This window comes from Schistosoma haematobium, chromosome 6 (genome assembly GCF_000699445.3).
Source record: "Schistosoma haematobium chromosome 6, whole genome shotgun sequence".
Classification (NCBI taxonomy): domain Eukaryota; kingdom Metazoa; phylum Platyhelminthes; class Trematoda; order Strigeidida; family Schistosomatidae; genus Schistosoma; species Schistosoma haematobium.
In genome coordinates this window covers 6,410,034-6,430,700 of record NC_067201.1, presented here as the reverse complement: position 1 = coordinate 6,430,700, position 20,667 = coordinate 6,410,034, and the positions used below count along the sequence as shown (strand labels likewise).

Sequence of the window (20,667 nt, the reverse complement as noted above, 5' to 3'; positions counted from 1 at the left end):
ACCGTACCAGTTTATGGGTATCTGGATGACAGTAGTCTCAGTGATTGCACGACTTGTTTTAAAAGGATACCATTATTAAAGAATAATATGTAGCGCCAGTGAAATGTCACTGGGTCCAAGCCAAATAATCCGGCAGTTGGGTCAGCGAATGTCGAACAGTGCACCGATCCTCGTAGAGGTCAAGGACGTCGACGAGTATCAGTCAATTGCGCACCATTGACGACACACACATGGTGACGACTGTCTAATAGCAAGTCCGGAAAGAGAATTGCATCTTAAGCATCTGGATCTTGTTTTCGACCGACTACAAAAACATGGCATTACTGTTAACATTCACAAATGCCAAATCGGAACTGATTCATTAGACTACCTATGACACACCACAGATGCGCAAGGCATTCTACCTCTTAGAACCAAAGTGGCAGCCATTCTCGATTACCCAGAACCGACCACCATCAAGCAACTACGCACATTCAACGGCCTTGTAAGTGCGCGTCACTTATGAAACCACTTACCGACCAACTTCGTGGAAATGCGAAATCCATCAAGCTGGACGAAACCGCACGAAAGGCAATCTCCACAGTTAAGGAACTTTCATAGCATCACTCTAAACTATAACTGCACAAACATTTATTCTAGCGTCATATCTTACTGCAATTATAAGTTATTTTTTCTTAATTATTTTTTGTTACTAATTTAACGATACACACATAGTCGTTTATTCTTCTTCTGTGTTCGTAAACATGCCTATTAGACTGTTTGCGTATTTCACGTCTCCTTTATTTCTATTCCATTATTTTCTCCATTTCCCTCTTTAAACTCAATTCAATATTCTCAATTGCACAGACCCGATTTATTATTATTAATATTCTACTATTATTGCTCTAAATTTTTTTAAATGGCAAGTATAATGCTGACATTATTGAAAATTGTGTATTATTGCATTTTTTGAAGAAACCCGAAATGGTTTCTTCACAACACTTATGTACCCATAAGATGTTTGTGAATAATTATAATAATAATAATAATAATAATAATAACTGATCGCTAAAGCAACAATGCTTGCACATCTGGACACCCGAGCACCCATTAGCATCGCAGTAGACGCATCCGACTCGGCAATCGGAGGAGTCTTACAACAATGGGTTAACCACTCCTGACAACCTTTGGCATTTTTCTCTAGACGGTTGCTAGACACTGAATTGAAGTACAGCACATTCGGTAGGGAACTCCTAGCTATGTATTATGCTGTACGGCATTTTCAACACTACATCGAAGGCCGTGAATTCACCTTTTTTACTGGCCATAAACCTCTTACTTTCTCGTTAAGCTCCTCTTCAGCCAAGTACTCACCACGTGAGGCTCGACAACTGGACTACATTTCGCAGTTTACTTCAGACATTCAACACATCTCTGGAGCAAACAATGTAGTCGCAGACGCATTATCTCGCATAACTTCCTTGAACAGTTTCCAAGGAATCGACCTTCTGAAACTCGCCCAGCTTCAAAAAGAAGACACTGATCTTCAGCACGAGTTATCGTCCACAACACTTAAACTACGCATCAAACAGATGGGAACAGGTAAGGAAACCTTACTTTGTGACACATCTACAGGTAGGGATCACCCAATCGTGCCGAAGCATTATCGATGAAACATCTTAAATACGTTGCACAGACATTCTCATCCAGGTGTTCGTGTAAAAGTCAAGCTTATAGTAGAACGGATTTGCTGGCCTGGTATGAATAAAGACGTAAGAGAGTGGGCACACTCCTGTGTAAGCAGCCAAAAACCTAAGGTTGTTAGACACAACAAATGTCCCTTAGGCTCGTCCAAAACTCCTGACGCTCGTTTCGACCATGTTCATCTGAGTTCGGTAGGACCTTTAACAGATTCAAATGCATACTCTTTTCTCTTAACCTGCGTAGACCGTTTCACTCGATGGCCAGAGACAGTACCTATCAATGACATCACTTGTGAAACAGTGGCCCGCGCCTTCGTCGAACGATGGGTAGCAAACTTCGGCTGCCCTTCAACCATCACTACAGATCGTGAACACCAGTTCGAATCTGAACTTTTCCGTTGTCTGACCACGCTTTTAGGAGTCACTCGCTCCCGAACGACCGCCTACCCTCACAAACAAACGAAATAGTACAACGCTTTCATCGACAACTAAAATCTTCCCTGTCAGCTGCAAACATTTCTCAGTGGACTTGTAGAATTATGGTCTAGTATGATATTATTACTGCTCTAATAATAGACCTAATCCTAAAATTGTAGATTTGTCATGATATAACTGCCTAATCTATAAGATCTTACGTGGAAGTCACATCATCGACTACACCAACTCACTGTATCGTATCAATTACCAATACATGATGTAGAACAAGGTTAGGCTAGAGAAGGAACAATACATTTAATATGAATAGAAGATATAAGGTGATATTCAGAGGGACCACGCCTGCATGGCCGAGCCATGCCATCCGATTAACTCCAGTCCATTCAATTCCATCTTCGCGCCTTCTCCATTGTTAGGTATTTCTCCGCGTTAAATATTGAATATCTATTTTCTGAGTAGTCTCGTGTTCACAGCTTTGTGGATTGTGTGGCTATTGTCCAATGCCACTACAGACTGACGCTCTTCCACTCGTCTTACTGGGTATCCGCAATGCAGTGAAAGCTGACATTGGATACACTGCGGCTCAACTCGTTTATGGAACAACACTTCGACTTCCAGGAGAATTCGTGGATCCTTCGTGCTCATCGATGAACATGGATCTAACCTCCTACACGAACAGGCTTACAAACGCAATGCGTTCAGTTAAACCTGTTTCCACTCGACCGCAATCAACTGATGTATTCGTTCAACCTGACTTACGATATAGTACACACGTTTTCGTTCGTCGAGACTCGCATCGACGACCATTCGAATCAGCATACGAAGGACCCTTCAAAGTTGTTCAACGCGAACCCAAGCACTATATAATCGATAAGAACGGAAACAACGATAGCATCAGCATCGATCGCTTAAAAGCAGTGCATTTAGAAGGAAATCCTATCTACGTGGATTTTCATTCGGTACAATCGAACGATACGGCTCCGACACTCATAATACCTCATCCGACAGCCAACACACACGATAATACTCCGACTGTATCTGAAAATAAACTTAAGATAACGCGTTCTGGAAGAAGAGTAAGATTTCCAGAACATTTGACTGATTAATGCACTTAAGATACTAGTTGACATTTCATATCATCTCGATTTTTGTTTGTACTACATGTAATATTTAAAAAAACCAATTTTAATATGCTTATATATTTATATTTTTATTTCAAAAAAATAAGACAAAACAAAAAACCATATTATAAAAATCTTTTTTTACGCCATTATCTGTGCATGAGTTTATTTTCCATTTTTTCGCCCACTTTGTGTTTTTACACAAGTAAGAGTTTATTTCGACATGCATTTACTTATTCTATTTTTCTTTTCCAGGATGGCTGAAAAAGACGATAAAAAGAACGATGAGGTTTACGAGGAACCAAAATTTTGATTGTACATTATTTTTTTTACTATATTGTACTCCTTGATCCCTCATAGTAGGGAAGGACGACCAGACGCTGCTAAATCTAGCAAGCTATCAGAAGAGTGTTTACCAACGACAAAACTCGTTGGGTTTAAACTGCTGGCTGGCCACGTCTTAGGGTCATCACTACCCCACTAGGGGGGAGTGATCTGTAGCGGTAAATAAATCCCCATTATAAATAGCCCTGTAAGTCTTCGACATTGGGTGCCGTCCACGTTAGTTCTAATGGACTCACCTAGCTGCATCCGCACCAGATCACAAGTGGGAACGTTGTGCTCAACATTCCCTGCAATCGCTGGCCAGATTAGATCAGATAAACCTCGATATATTGATAGCTTATCAAATATATCTTCGAACCTTCTCACTTCTGTCTTTTGATTTCATGTGGTGGGTGCGATCCATTTTAGGTGTTACTGGTTAAGGCGTTGTCAAACTCCGAATACCTGTGGCATCTTCACGTTTATCCCAGTCAAAACCATTTTGCTATCATTAAATGAAGAATATACGGAATTCTATATTCAATTTGCTGAAGTAGTAAGCATTAAAAGGCAAAAAATCTCATAAGGCGATTCTGTGTCTGGTATTGATGGTTCACGGATCGCTCCATGTAAGATCCTAAACAGCCTATATAAAAAAGGTGTATCTTCTGCGATTTTAGATACCCTTTCGTGGTTTCAACCCTTTAACTCCAGACTAATTTCGCGATTTCTATTCGATTAAGCCTTAGAGTACTCTTTCACTTCCTGACTGAGAAGAAAAACACTGTTTTCATACTAGTTGTTTCAAAAAAGGCAGTGATTTTTGTACTTGTTGTGATTATACTTGCTTTTGGTACTTATTGCATCAAAAAGCATACTTGGTCTACTTTGGCTAAAAGTACTTTGGTTAAAGTTTGAAATTTTTTGCTAAATTTTGTCCTGGGTACCTTTTTTTTACTCCCTGACTAACAATTGTGTTCACATCGTGATCATTTTGTGTTTTCAAACCTTTTAAATCGAATTACAATGGTTGGTAAGACTTGCAAATGTGGGAAACCAAACTGTTTGTTCCTCGTTGAAGAGGGAACGCAGTGTTCTGCTGTCAGATAAAAGGGTATCGATTCAGGAGGCTATGGGCCTATTAGCTTTGGCCTGCAAGAAAAACGATGGTAGAAGCGCTGATAACAACAGCACTGACGGTGAAGAATGTGTCAGTAGAGTATGTGCTGTTACTGGACCCGTTAAACAGCTGACTCTGGTTGACGGGAACGTGAAGTCTCCGTTGACGTTAACGAGGAATGAAGTGCCGCTTGATATTGACATCGGCAGTCATACACCTCTAGTCGAAACAGAAGATCCGGATAAAACTGTCACCTTTCCACATAGTCCAGGTGTGGCTGTCCTGAGTGGTGACAAATGGATTTCATTAATGAGAAAAAGAAGTGGAAAGAAAAAGGCTGTGGGCAAAACGCAGCTGGTCAGCAAGGCATTGGAAGGGATGTTATCAGAAGAAAAATCCTCACTGCGTGACAAGACAGATCTCTCTGAGAGATCAGTCATTTTTCATTAGATAAGAGAATCTTCAGATAAAGAACCAAAGGCGAAATTTGAACATGATCTCAATCATATTAAGACATCATTAAGTATACTACTTCCAGATACAGTTTCAGGAGTTAGTATTTGTAAGCTCTATAGAATAGGAAAAAAGGTGGATTCCGAAAGTCCTCAGAAAAACCGCCTCCTAAAGATTACATTCAACACGGTGGAAGAAAGGAACCTGATTCTAAGTAGTTCACGTAAACTGATTGGATCCGGAATATATGTCCGTGAGGATCTCAGCCTCATTGACCGTATTAAGAGACGAGCTGCAGAAGCGGAAATAAATGAGCGTCGCCGAAACGGAGAACGAAACCTCGTTCTTAAGGGTTTTCAGGTTGTAAAAGTTCGGAGCGAAACGATCCCCAAACCACTCTGGGCGGCAAGGGAAAGCTCTCCACAGACCTAAAGGTATGCTACACAAATGCTCGCAGCATACTAAATAAAATGGTGGAGCTCAAGTCAGTGGTGGATAAAGAAAAACCAGACGTTATTGCTGTCCCAGAAACTTGGTTAACGTCAGAAGTATTAGATAGTAGAATTCAGTTGACTGGTTTCATAACCAGTAGGGTTGATAGATTAAACCGAAGGGGGGGGCGGGGTTATTCTGTAGACGAAAAGTACCCTAACCATAAGATTAGCTGAGACAAAAGCACATGTTTCAGGGGTATGTGAACTGGTGAGATGTAAGTTGAAATGCCAACGGCAAGATATTGGAGTAGTTGTAGTATTTCGCAGTCCAGAATGTGTAGCAGATGAGTTTATCGTAGGTAAACCTAACTCCTGGTGTAACAACGGTAAAAGCCTTGTAGTAGGCGACTTTAATGCACCATATATAAACTGGGTTAACTTAGAAGTAGGGTCATCCATATCGTCGTTCGACTGCAAACTGTTAGAAACCTCGATTGGATTAGCATCATTCCAACACATTAGAGATCCCACAAGATACGACTTAAGAAACTCTTCTTCTCTTTTAGATTTAGTCTTCACACACGGTGACGACGTTGGTCAAATGGCTTTTCTCCCACCACTTGGGAAAAGTGACCATGCAGTCATCTTATTCAAATTCATAGCTGAGATTGCCTGTCAAACAGTTGCGCCGTCCCGTCCTAACATATGGAAGGCAGATATGGAGGCATTTAACTCCGCAGCATCGGCTGGGAACTGGGAAATTGACTCAAAGGCATCAGTACAAGAGGGATGGACTCTATTCAGGCAGTTATACAATCGGGTAACTCAACCATACATACCCCAGACTGTCCCAAAGAAAAAGAAGCACGGACATCCCTTGATAGGGTGGGATATTCGACGTTTACTAAGACAAAAGAAGAAATGCTGGAATTTTGTCATCCGCCTTGGCACAGCAGGTACGATGGAACGCTGCAGATCGATAAGATACGAGTGTATAACAAAAATTCGGGAAGCTCAAAGAAAGTATGAAATGCAGCTGGCTCAATCTGCACTCAAACAGCCAAAGAGAATATTATCGTACATAAACTGCAGAACAAGGATGCATCATTGGATTCCCAACCTAATTAAAGTAGGAAGTGAATCTGAAATGTTAGAGTAAGATCAGGAAAAAGCTGAGGCTATGGCTGACTATTTTGGGGCAGTGTTCACTCAGGAACCTCCTCTAAAGAAAGAACCAGACCCAAATACAGAGTCAACAAACCAGCTGCTCACCGTGGACTTCGACCAAAACGATGTGCTTAAAGCTCTTAGCACCCTAAACATGGAGAAGTCAACAGGACCAAATGAACTACACCCCAAAATCTCGAGACATATTGCACAATATGTCGCGGCCCCACTGACTGTGATATTCAATATGTCACTTGACCAAGATTTGTTACCTACGTACTGGAAGGACGCAATCGTCACTCTCATACATAAAACAGGTCCACGATAAGTTCCATCGAATTACAGACCCGTAGGCCTCACCAGTGTTGTGATTAAAATACTGGAAAGAATAATCAAACGGACAATAACGGCATTTATGGAAACCAATAACTTACTAAACATAGAACATGGTTTTAGAAAGGGTCTATCCTGTACAACGAACCTCCTTATAGCGATGGAGTTCTGGATTAATGCGCTAGACAACGGAAACTCAGTGGATGTTGTCTACATAGATTTCAGTAAGGCTTTTCACAAGGTGCCAACTAATAGACTGCTATTGAAGTTAGAAAACCTTGGTATTGCCGGACCTCTTTTAAAATGGATTGAGAATTTCCTAGTAGGTCGTAGGCAAAAAGTAAGAATAAATTCCTTTTATTCCTTTTATCCTTACTACACAAATCTGAATCAATGAAATGACCTTGATGATGTCACAGGTATTCGGTGTTTCACAACGCTTCTACCAGTAACACCTAATATGTTTCGTTCCCACCAAGAGAAATCAAAAGACAGAGTCGAGGAGATCGGAAGAGTATATTTGACGATGACCAATATATCGGAATTCTCTGATCTAATCTGGCTAGCGATTGCGGTTGATGTTGAGCACGGCGTTACCACACGTGATCTGGCGCGGATGCCTGACCGAGCGCCTTCAGCTAGATGAGTCCAATAAAACATATGGTCAGCATCCAATGTCGAAAACTTACAGATCTATTTATTTTAGGGATTTATTTACCGCTACAGATCACTCCCCCCCTAGTGGGGCAGTGACGACCCTCAGACGTGGCCAGCCAGAAGTCTAAACCCAACGAGTTTGTCGTTGGTAAACACTGTTCTGATAGCTTACTAAATTTAGCAGCGTCTGGTCGTCTTTCCTTACTATATGGGACGGAGGTACAACATAGTAAAAAAAGAAAATGTACAATGAAAATTTCGGATCCTCATAAACGTCATCGTTCTTTTCCAGCCGTCCTGGAAAAGAAAAAAGAAAATGTAAGTGCATGTCGAAAATACACTCGTATGTGCGTAAAAACACAATGTCGGCGGAAAAAAAATGGAAAATAAACTCATGAACACGTAATAGCGTTAAAAAAATTGTTTTTTTTGTTTTTTTTATAGAAATAAAAATATATAAGCATATTGAAATTGTTTTTTTTTTAAAAAAATAATATAAAATGTCGAGAAGTGCCTTACGTGCAATAGTCGTTTAAATGTTCTGGAAATCTCACCCTTCTTCCAGAACGCGTCGTTTTAAGTTTATTTTCGGATACTGTCGAAGTATCAACGTGTGTGTTGGTTGTCGGATGAAGTATTATAAGTGTCGGAGTCGTGTCGGCCGATTGTACCGAATGAAAATCCACGTAGATAGGATTTCCTTCTAAATGCGCTGCTTTTAAGCGATCGATGCTGATGCTATCGTTGTTTCCGTTCTTATCGATTATATAGTGCTTGGGTTCGCGTTGAACAACTTTGAAGGGTCCTTCGTATGCTGATTCGAATGGTCGTCGATGCGAGTCTCGACGAACGAAAACGTGTGTACTATATCGTAAGTCAGGTTGAACGAATACATCAGTTGATTGCGGTCGAGTGGAAACAGGTTTAACTGAACGCATTGCGTTTGTAAGCCTGTTCGTGTAGGAGGTTAGATCCATGTTCATCGATGAGCACGAAGGATCCACGAATTCTCCTGGAAGTCGAAGTGTTGTTCCATAAACGAGTTGAGCCGCAGTGTATCCAATGTCAGCTTTCACTGCATTGCGGATACCTAGTAAGACGAGTGGAAGAGCGTCGGTCCAGCTGATAGCGAAGCTTTCAGTTGTCGGTGAAAACGTTCTACCAACCCGTTTGCTTGTGGATGGTAGGCGGTCGTTCGGAAGCGAGTGATTCCTAAAAGTGTGGTCAGACGACGGAAAAGATCAGATTCAAACTGACGTCCGCGGTCTGTAGTGATGGTTGAAGGGCAGCCGAAGTTTGCTACCCATCGTTCGACGAAGGTGCGGGCCACTGCTTCAGCAGTGATGTCATTGATAGGTACTGCTTCTGGCCATCGAGTGAAACGGTCTACGCAGGTTAAGAGAAAAGAGTATGCATTTGAATCTGTTAAAGGTCCTACCGAATTCAGATGAACATGGTCGAAACGAGCATCGGGAGTTTTAAACGAGCCTAAGGGACATTTGTTGTGTCTGATAACCTTAGATTTTTGGCAGCTTACACAGGAGTGTGCCCACTCTCTTACGTCTTTATTCATTCCAGGCCAGCAAAACCGTTCTGCTATAAGCTTGATGGTTGCACGAACACCTGGATGCGAATGTTTGTGCAATGTGTTGAAGACATTGCGTCGATAATGTTTCGGCACGATTGGGCGATCCCTACCTGTAGATGTGTCACAAAGTAAGGTTTCCTTACCTGTTCCCATCTGTTTGGTGCGTAGTTTAAGTGTTGTGGACGATAACTCGTGCTGAAGATCAGTGTCTTCTTTTTGAAGCTGGGCGAGTTTCAGAAGGTCGATTCTTTGGAAACTGTTCAAGGAAGTTATGCGAGATAATGCGTCTGCGACTACATTGTTTGCTCCAGAGATGTGTTGAATGTCTGAAGTAAACTGCGAAATGTAGTCCAGTTGTCGAGCCTCACGTGGTGAGTACTTGGCTGAAGAGGAGCTTAACGAGAAAGTAAGAGGTTTATGGCCAGTAAAAAAGGTGAATTCACGGCCTTCGATGTAGTGTTGAAAATGCCGTACAGCATAATACATAGCTAGGAGTTCCCTACCGAATGTGCTGTACTTCAATTCAGTGTCTAGCAACCGTCTAGAGAAAAATGCCAAAGGTTGTCAGGAGTGGTTAACCCATTGTTGTAAGACTCCTCCGATTGCCGAGTCGGATGCGTCTACTGCGATGCTAATGGGTGCTCGGGTGTCCAGATGTGCAAGCATTGTTGCTTTAGCAATCAGTTCCTTAACTGTGGAGAATGCTTTTCGTGCGTTGTCGTCCAAATTAATGGATTTCTCATTTCCACGAAGTTGGTCGGTCAGAGGTTTCATAAGTAATGCGCATTTGGGTATGAAACGTCTATAGAAACTTACCAGGCCGTTAAACGTTCGTAGTTGCTTGATCGTGGTCGGTTCTGGATAATCCAGAATGGCCGCCACTTTGGTTCTAAGGGGTCGGATACCTTGAGCATCGATAGTGTGTCCCAGAAAGTCCAATGAGTCGGTTCCAAATTGGCATTTCTGAACGTTTACAGTAATGCCATGTTTTTGTAATCGTTCGAAAACAAGGTCCAGATGCTTGAGATGTGTTTCTCTGTCCGGACTTGCGATTAGACAGTCGTCAACATACGCATGTACGAAGTTGAGACCTCGAAAAACGTCGTCTATGAATCTTTGAAATGTTTGAGCAGCATTCCTTAGACCGAAAGGCATTCGCAAAAATTCATAGAGTCCGAAGGGATTAATGATGGCTGTTTTCGGTATGTCGTCAGTAGCCATAGGGATTTGGTTATACGCTTTAACCAAGTCGATTTTCGAAAAGACAGTTGTACCTTTCAAGGTAGCTGTCAAATCGTGAATGTGAGGCAACGGGTAACGATCGGGAATGGTTTTCGCGTTCAATCGCCGATAGTCACCAGTTGGACGCCAATCGTTGCTGTCCTTTTTAGGGACCATGTGCAACGGAGATGCATATGGGCTACTTGACGGTCGTATGATTCCTAAGTCCATCATGTGATCGAATTCGTTTTTCGCTAACCTTAGCTTTTCAGGAGCTAGTCGTCGTGCTTTAGAAAATACAGGTGGTCCTGTAGTCGTGATGTGATGTGTAACATTGCTGGTTACACACGGTAGTTTCGGTTGAGTTTGTTGTATCCCAGGGTACTTATCGAGTAGTGGTTGATAGAGTGGGTCTATCATATGTTTAACTGTGACTGGGGATACTCTACAACCGGTAAAAGAAGTTACACAAACGGACAAATTAGTATTTCCGTCTACTAGCCTCCGTTTGCGAGTGTCGATGATCAGATTGTGGTGTTGTAGAAGGTCCATACCAATGATTGGCATAGAAACATCTGCAACAACGAAAATCCAGTGGATGGGTTTGTGTAAACCCACGTTAAGGTAAACGTACCTTTTGCCATACGTAGCGATCGGTTTTCCGTTTGCCGCCTGTAAGTTTAGGGTCGATTCGTGAAGTCGGTCGTTAGGATTTGCTGGGAGAACGCTAACTTCTGAGCCAGTGTCGACGAGGTAGCGAACTCTCGTTGTCACATCTGTGACGAATAACAGACGGCTTTGTTCGCCGGCTACGGTTGCCGTTAACGCGTGCCGGCTTGGAAGTTTCTCGAATTGTTTTTCGAATCAGTCGGTTTCGTGTTGGGAAAATTGCAGGGTTTTCTGCAATTTCTGGAAAACTTTCCATACTGGTTATGATACCAGCACCAGTCGGGGTTATCTGTCTCTCGTGGTCTAGAGACAGATCGCTTACGAGAAATGCTTCTACGTGGTGTGCGCGATCTCTTACGGTCGGTACGAAGACTAAGATAACGCGTGAGTGTGTGACATAAGTCGGTTATATCATTTTGAGTCGTTTGAGGTTTTTCTTTGACTGAAAATACCTCGGTAGTAGGTTTCGTAATTTCTAGAATACGGTCGGCAGATGCAGCCGGCTCGTCTAAGGCGTTGTTCTGGAACGAGACCAGAACTGCTTGCACCTGTTGGGGAAGTTTTGATAAGAAGAGTTGTTTGAATAGACCTTCGTCGAAAGTTCTTGGGCTTAGTACCTCTCTCATCCGTTGCAACCTGTCCGTCGCAGAACCGTGTTGCAGCTCGATATTGTTGAAGAGTTGATCTAACCTTTGTCGATCGGTTAGGTCTCCTCGTTTAAGAATCGAGCGTTTTAAGATTTCGTAAGGATCGGAAACATCACTAGTAAACATACTAGGTGTTACGTACCTGTTGAATTCGCGCGGTAGTGCCTTGACTACTGCGAGGAATTGTGCACGTGTGTCGATCACGCCGTGCTCGGAGAAGTCGGCTTCTGCGTAGCAAAACCAGGCTTCGATGTTGTCGGGCCAGAAAGGCATGAGTTGAAACGAAGGTGGGGACAAGGTCTTAAGCTTGAGTACTTTAGGTGTCTGTTCAGTCATGATGAAATATGAAGTACGATAATGAACGAGGGGAAAATATATATATATCCAAGAAAAAACACGAAAAAAATCACAATGTTTAAAAAAATAAAAAAATAAGGCAATGATATATGAAAAATCCCAAAAAGGAACAGTTGCAAATAGGTGTACCAGATCACGTCGGGCTCACCAATGATGATGTCACAGGTATTCAGTGTTTCACAACGCTTCTACCAGTAACACCTTTTAATATGCCTGACCGAGCGCCTTCAGCTAGATGAGTCCACTAAAACATATGGTCAGCATCCAATGTCGAAAACTTACAGAGCTATTTATTTTGGGGATTTATTTACCGCTACAACCTAATCCAGTTCAATAACTACGGTGAAAAAATCAGTGAAACTGAGCGTCATTAGACCGCGTAATATGTAATTCAGGATTTGGTCGAATGAAAGATTTGTTAGATTTTTATAGTGAAAAGTGATCGTTACTCATTCTCTAGTGTATTGTCTATTGAAAGAATTTATTGAGCGCCGAAAACTACAAAAGCGGTACTGTGGTGGTGTGTTTCGCACCTCACAGTTCTTCAGCTCGATGTGGCACTAGACTAATTCGCTTTTAATATTTGTATATCCCATAGAAGAGCTGTTCGAAGTTGTGGGTGCGGTTAAGTTAGTGTTGTCATGAATGCTTGTCGGAAGAAGGGTCGTTTATCCTTCTTCATACGAGCTGAAATCGAACCGAAAAATCGTTCAGGCGTAAACTCGCTACAGTATGATCCGTGTACAGACAGACTGTTTACTGCTGGGCGGGATTCCATTATCAGGGTTTGGAACACTAAAAGGCAATCGGTATGCTTTGCAATTCTGTAATATAATAATTTTATCATTTTTTTGGTACAATTTAGGATCCTCTTGTGCATACCATGGAACATCATGCTGACTGGGTTACAGACATTGTACTATGTTGTGGTGGCAAAAATCGTACGTTACAAGCTTTTGTTTCTATTTGTACGTAAATCTGTGATATTTGTGTAGTCACTATAGTGAGACTATAACTTCTGGAAACGATTGAGTGACGTTAAAGTGGCCTTGAGAATGTTCGTTTACTTGCTAGAGCTATGCGAGTGTTACAAACCTATGTGGAGAATAAGGATCATGATTTACAGTTGATGGTTAAGATTAGGAGTTCAATTTAAAGTTTTCACCACGAACCGACATAAGCTAAAATCTCAAAATGCCCTTTAACCGGATGGACGAATGAATTTCGCTCCAAAATCCAAGACTTGTTGTCCTAAACTTGATTGGTTCATCCATAAATTATAGTCTCATCGATATTCCTGAGTGTTCATTTAGTATATCCATTATGTACAAGAAGTCCTAGTGGTGTTTATTTCGCAACTCTCCTGTCAACGTTTGTCGTTTATTTTATTACGGAAATTGTTTTTGCTTACTTATTGAGGCGTGTTCAGATTCTTGCTCGTGGAGATGATATACAGGTGTTTTACTTTATTTTTGTTCAAGCTGACCGATTTCTGGTTGTACACGTATGAAACCTCGTCTGCATGATAATCTTTACTAAAACTAGACCTGCGTTTCTCGCCCTTCAAATCGACTTATAATTAGTCTGTCCATAAACCAACATATTAATAGGACTGACCTTGGTCATGTTCACAATAATCACATTTTTCCACCAAACGAAATACCCACTAACATATGTGGCTCGTCTACAATTCATGGACAGACCAATCATGTTTAAGATAGCAGGTCTTGAATTTCGACCCAAAAATTCATCAACATGTATGGCTAAATAGCATTTAACCATTAAAGCTTATGTCAGTTCGTGACGTAAACCCTAAATCTGATGGCGTACATTAATACATAACTAATTTAACCCTACTAAGGAGGTGGACACTTTCCATGTCACTTTGGCGTCTCCCAAAGGTCGTCCATAAATCAGTCTCACTGTACAAGTCTCGATGCAAAGACTAACCAGCAATTCAAATTGTGAGTGAATAAGTGCTGATTTGGGATGTAAAAGGAAAAAACCTGACGTATAATCTATTATAGTATGTTAATGATAGTGATAACCCAGAACATGCCAGTATATGGAGTTCTTCAGTACGTTCTACACGGGAGTTTATTATTTTATTTATTTATTTATTTCAACACAGTTATTGGTACAAGGGGACACCAGATATATATGGGCCTCACAGGCATCAGATATATATGCACGAGAGTGTTAGACAACCCAGTCCCGTAGTTATTGTTTATCGTATCAGATTAGTTTCAAACTTTTCATTCATTTCTTATATTCTACAAATCGTTCTTTATGAATTCGTTCAAACATTAGTCCTTATAACAGTTGTTTGTAGTACACTGACTAGAAATTTCGCAACAAAAGGTAAATCTACATTATATGGTTAGTTGAGCTTATTGAAATAGATGTTATGCGCTTTACTGGTTGTGCAGTGTATTGTTTGTAGTCTTTACAGAAGCACTGTCTTGTCCTAAAATCTTTGAAAATCCCGTTTCCTGTATAAGAAAGTCTTCTTCGACGTTCATTAAATGTTTTGCGAACTCAGCGATTCTAATTTAAACAGGTTGCCTTGATTTGCTTTCCAACTTTAAGAGTGGCACTGCTAATGAAAGAGTTTTTTCAGCTCTTACTAAGCTGTAGTTCGTTACTGTAACATTTTTTCCCAATAATATTTACATCTTATCCACATAGTCGTTTGTATTGGCTTGTTTCAGAGCAGCTTTTTAGTATACGTAATAGGTTGCCTTAACTAACTTAGACTTTACAAGGTATATATAGTTGGAGAACAAAGTTTTTCGAGTTACTTTCGAAATTTGTTTTACTGAAATCTATGGACTATTTTCTCTGATGATATCCCTTAGTTTTTTTCATTCTCTGTGGAGATAAACTAGTGCTACTCAAAGCTGAACAGAAGTATTAATTTAATTTTCATAGTAGTCGACTTTTAGTTACTAAGTGTCAAGTTCGAATCACACTTCATCTACTTTAGTTTACGCCTGCCGGATAGTGTCACACAAAAAATTGCTGAAAACCTAATATATCAACGTAAATCTACTTGTCTGATAATGTGATCCTTACGGTATCATTGAATTCGTTGATGAGCTTTGAGTAAGTGGTAAGATATTTCGGCTTCAAGGTTCATACAGTTATTTCTCCGATTTTTTCCTTTTTATCTCCTATCATCTTTGTTTGTCCCCGTACTACAGTTTTTGAATAGACGAGTTCTTCCACTACACATAATATTATGATTATAATTCTGACACTAAGTCAAATAAAGGTAATAACTTAAATGAAACCCTTTATATGCTTTTCATCTGTCTCGAATTAACAAAATGCTTTTGTATGCATACTTATCCGGATCATTTGTTTATTTTTAGTCATATCTGCCTCAAATGATACGACAGTGAAGGTTTGGAATGCTACAAAAGGATTTTGTATGTCTACTCTGGGTACACACAAAGACTATGTTCGAGTGCTTGCCTACGCCCAACATCGTGAGGAAGTTGCTAGTGCTGGTCTAGATGGCGCAATATTTTTGTGGGATATAAGAACACTTACAGCACTTACACCAACTAATAATACAGTTGAAAGTAAGTATCACAACATACATCATGCCGCTACGTCATACTTCGATTGAAACTTGTTAAACTTTAAGACTGTTATGCCTTACCAGTCGTAAACTAATGGCTAGTATTAATAACAATCAGTATTACTTTTCTCTTCACTAGTGGAGTGAATAAAAAACTACGTGGAAGTTTGTTTATTGGCCATAATATGAATTAGATATTTCATGATAATCTGCTAGTGAATAGTTTGTCCAAAAGTTAGCATCATTCACTTAAGCATGGAAAAGTACTAACTACTGCAAGTAATACTCTGTCATTATTGCTAAGCTGTGAGAAGAATAGCTTAGGATCTGGTTGCTATCGACGTTTCTTAAACGTAAATTACCCATTTAGTATACTATGGTGCTTCCTTAGTTGTTTCAATTCACATTCCAATCCAACCCTAAACTTCAGTTTTATTCATACTTTTTCGCTAAATGCTTAAGTAGTATTCCCCCTTGTATTGACGCACTATTTCAAGTCCTATTTTCAGATGCCGAAAACAATTAGTATCTATAGTTTAATTATGCTTTTGATCATTTTAGCATATACATCTCTGTAATTTGTCTTTCACCGTGAAGAAGAGTGACTGAGTTAAATCGTATCAACCTCATTTAATTTTCTTATAAAATGGGCATTTTTGTCTGTTTGTAACGACGCACCTTGGATTTATTCCGGTTTTTAAATTTTCGTGTACAATCCACTTCCTTGTTCCTATCATTTTGCTCCCAGTAACCTTCTAATTTCAAATTTATATATTTACTAACCCGACTTTTCTAGTAGATAATTACTCCCAAAAGTTTTCACAAAGGGTAGACTGACTGCTAGTGTCTCTGGTTCACTTAGCTTAATCCGTCTGTCTTCTAACAGTTTTTTTTCTGAGTTTTGCATCTAACTGACAAAACCTTTTGGCTTGGAGTCCAACTTATACACGAGTATTTGCAGATTACTTCCTGTTTGAAAGTGCGTTTTTTCACATTGCTGTCTCCTCTTCTTATATTTTTCACGTCTGTTTTATTTAAGCTCGTCCACTGACAACAAATGATGAAAGTACATATAGCTTAGCTATGAATCCATCTGGGACAGTCATTGTAGCTGGTGGTCCTTATAAAAGAATATGGGTATGGGATCCTAGATCACGTAGTAAACCTTTCGACTTACGAAGTCATACTGATAGTATACGTGCACTTGCTGTTCGACCAAATGGTGAAGAGGTAAGTTATAACTTCTCATGTCACTAGTTTCTAAAAAAACTGATCGTTTATTTTAATGTATACTAGGCACTGAGATGTTTTGATAGTCTAATTATCTGCAATAGTTTTAATGTATAAAACTGTTTAATTATTTGTTCGTGATCATTAACGTTAAGTAAAACTTTAACTGTGAAGATAAAATCTAATCCTGTGTATGAGGGAAGAAAAGGCACTTTTAGAATGGATCCCTGTTAACAGTCGCCCATGTACTGTTTGGCGAAACGGCCCCGTAAGAACTCGTAAGGATAGGGACATGCGTCGTCGCCTTTTCGTCATTTCTGCCTACGCTCCCACTGACTGCACCCCGAATAAAGTGAAAGATGAATTTTACAGAAAGCTTTCTAAACTTCTTCAAAAAGTCAAACACTCATAGTACTCATAGTAGGTGACTCTAATGCCCAAATAGGTTGATTAAACCAGAAAGACATTTAGTTGGGTATTTTAGTATTCCGGCTCAGCGAATACACAACGGTGATCGTCTGCTTCAAATGTGCTCAGTCTCATCATAGACCTACTTCTGGAAATAACGTTCTCGTCGACTGAATTTTCAGAAATTGATCTCCTACCAGTAGGTCCACTTATTAACGTAGAATACTCAGATGACAGTCCTGTTTGGTGAAGACGCTAATAAAATACTGAGTCTTTTGGTAGCATCGAGCCATAATGCCATGATGTTTGGGATGCGTTCCTCCCCCTTTAAGTGCAAATTGCTGCTTCAGGACTACCCTGGGTTAAATAAGGACAGAGAGTGAAGTAGTCGAACGCGTCGACAGCCTCACTTATCCTGGAATTCTGATCAGCCCTAATGGGTTGGTGTCTGACGAAAGCCCTACACGGATTCAAAAAGCTCATCTGGCTTTTGCCAACTTACGTTGTAATGAACGAGAACACGAGTGGGGACAACCAAATGCATTTGAATACAAAATTACAGAACGTCAGTAAAATCTGAGAACCATACAGTAAATACTTCATTTGCAAAATGTCAATCAATCGTCTCAAACTTCACTGTTCCTTCATTTCCACACCAATCATTCTCTTTTCTTCGATCTTCTTAGCCTTCTGCCACCAGGCATTTCACTTTGTATTAGTGATACATACTACTTATATCTGTCGACATCAGTCGCGCACACCACAACGTCACCTATGACGAAGGTGAGATGTTCATCTGTCAATTAAAGGACGGGTATACTACGCAGCAGTTCATTCGTTTTTCTTTACGGACCAACCACTTATTACTGTGATATCTCCCAGACTTTAACAAAAATGTTTATGTTTGTTTCCCATTATTAAAATCATGCTTAACTTCACATGATAATTGTTCGCGAGTGGTGTCACTCTGATCAAACTTTCTTATATTCATTCAGATTATTAGTGGTAGTTCTGATGGAACAATTAAAATATGGTCACTTGGTATGCAACGATGTACAGATACCATTCGCACACACAGTGAAAGTGTATTCACATTACAGGTAGGTAATTGGATTACTCTTCTCTAAGTTTGTCGATGATTCGCACTCGTTTCTTGACTTTTTTTTTCAATTATTTTATCGTGATTTATTTCTTACGATTTCTTAGCAATTGTAGTAGCATATTAGAATATTCATTTAAATAGCGACATATTACTATAGAATGCTTTTATTGCTATAAAGAAGAATTAAAGTCAAGTTATCGTATTGGTGTCACCTTTGACAACTTTAATTCCACATTTTTTATTGATGCAATAGTTTGAGTCATTACATTTCTTCCAGCTAACACCACATATTAAGTTTCTTGTTGCGTCACTTAGCGTATTGATGACTACTACTGTAGTGGACACTACTCACAAGGATGTTTGTAAGTTGTGTACAGTGAAATGTGGTATTGAAGTTGCAACAATTGTCGGACAAAGTGAAGAGTTTCAATGCATCGGAAGCACAGCGTTTATTATTTATTATTTATTTATTTGGACACATGAATATTGGTACAAGAGAGCACCAATATATATGCGCCACACAAAACAATGAAAATTCGAGAGGAATACAAAGAAAGAAAGAAAAAAAAAGCTAAGGAGCGCAACAAAAAAGAGAGAACAATAACGAAGAGATTGGTGTAAGGTAATGTGCTAGTAATCAGGGAACGCAAAGGTACAATCGGAAGAAATCTTTCAGGTAAGGGAGACAGAACCACTTTTTATGAAGAAAGTAAAAGAAGGTTACAGCAGGATCGCCACTGGCTTCTATTCTGAGCCATATCTGATAACGTGTCTAGCCACTGTGTAGCACCGTCTCTCAGACCCCAACCAGGGAGTCGTGAAGGACCAACACAAGCCAGTCCTTTGCAGCTTTCTTTCATACCACGACACCATGTCATGCACTGACCACCTCTCCGCTTCTTCCAACCAGTCCCAGAGTCGGCAAATAATGCACGACGTGGAATCCTCTGGGACGACATTCGGAGAACATGTCCAAGCCACCGAAGTCGGTGTTTCAAGATGGTGACACCAATTGCATTATCATCTCTGTGCCCGAACACACGATGCCGAACCTCTGCATTACTGACATGGTGTTGCCACTGAATGTTAGCAATCCTTCGGAGACAGCGATAATCGAACACAGAGAGTCGTCTAACGTCCTCAACTCGGAGAGGCCAGGTTTCACAAGCATAGAGCAAAACTGCTCTCACCGACGCGTTGTAGATCCGATGTTTTACAGCCAGACTAACATCACGAAGGCGCCATAGATGGCCCAGATTGGCATAAGCCGCTCTGGCTTTCACTATACGTGCATTGATCTCATCACTCACACCCCCACCAGCACTTATGCAGCTACCCAGATACACGAACTTCTCGACTACGTCTATCTCCTCACCATCCAGGGTGAGTACAGGATTGGAATCCTGCCAGTCTTGTAGGAGTACTTTGCACTTCGAAGGTGCAAAGCACATACCATACCTACGGACACTGATTGCCAACTGATTAAGTGCGGATTGCATGCCTTGGGCATTATCGCACAGTAAGACAATATCGTCCGCATACTCAAGGTCAAGAAGTCTTTCTCCAGGCAACAGATCCACACCACTATTACTTACATTCATCAGAGCTGTTTCCAGAATGTCATCGATGGCAAAGTTGAAGAGGAATGGTGAGATTGGGCAACCCTGCCTAACCCCACTACTCGAATGGAACAATGGAGAAAGGTGGTTGTATGCCCTCACTCTGCCTGAGGTGTTTTTATATAGGGCTTTTAGGATGTTAATAAACTTCTCAGGCACACCCTTCTTCAATAGACAATCCCAGAGAACAGTTCTGTCCAACGAATCGAAGGCAGCCCTGATGTCAAGAAACACTACGACTGTTGGCCTTTGATAAGTATGGCGGTGTTCTAATATTTGGCGGAGGGTGAAGATTTGATCAATACATCCTCGACCAGAACGAAACCCAGCCTGCTCCTCGCGAGTCAATCTTTCTCGGGTTTTGAACAACCTACGAAGTATGACGGAAGCCAATAGCTTGGACGCAATCGGAAGTAGACTTATCCCCCGATAGTTGTTACAAGAACGACGTGAACCCTTTTTAAAGATAGGGACAACTATCGACTCATTCCATGACGTTGGCACACTCTCTAGT

General features: G+C 40.6%; 1 protein-coding gene across 1 annotated transcript in view; it reads left to right on the top strand.

Annotated features, from left to right (window-relative positions):
• The first annotated feature begins 12,722 nt into the window (after positions 1–12,722).
• The window catches only part of GDPD1_5 (Lysophospholipase D gdpd1), a 43,714-nt gene continuing 35,769 nt past the window's right edge, over positions 12,723–20,667 (top strand). The window contains exons 1-5 of the mRNA XM_051219438.1: positions 12,723–13,017; positions 13,074–13,149; positions 15,583–15,795; positions 16,834–17,024; positions 18,428–18,532. Of these exons, the coding sequence (XP_051065361.1) occupies positions 12,850–13,017; positions 13,074–13,149; positions 15,583–15,795; positions 16,834–17,024; positions 18,428–18,532 (753 nt within the window). The 5' untranslated portion in view covers positions 12,723–12,849. The remainder of the gene's footprint in view (positions 13,018–13,073; positions 13,150–15,582; positions 15,796–16,833; positions 17,025–18,427; positions 18,533–20,667) is intronic.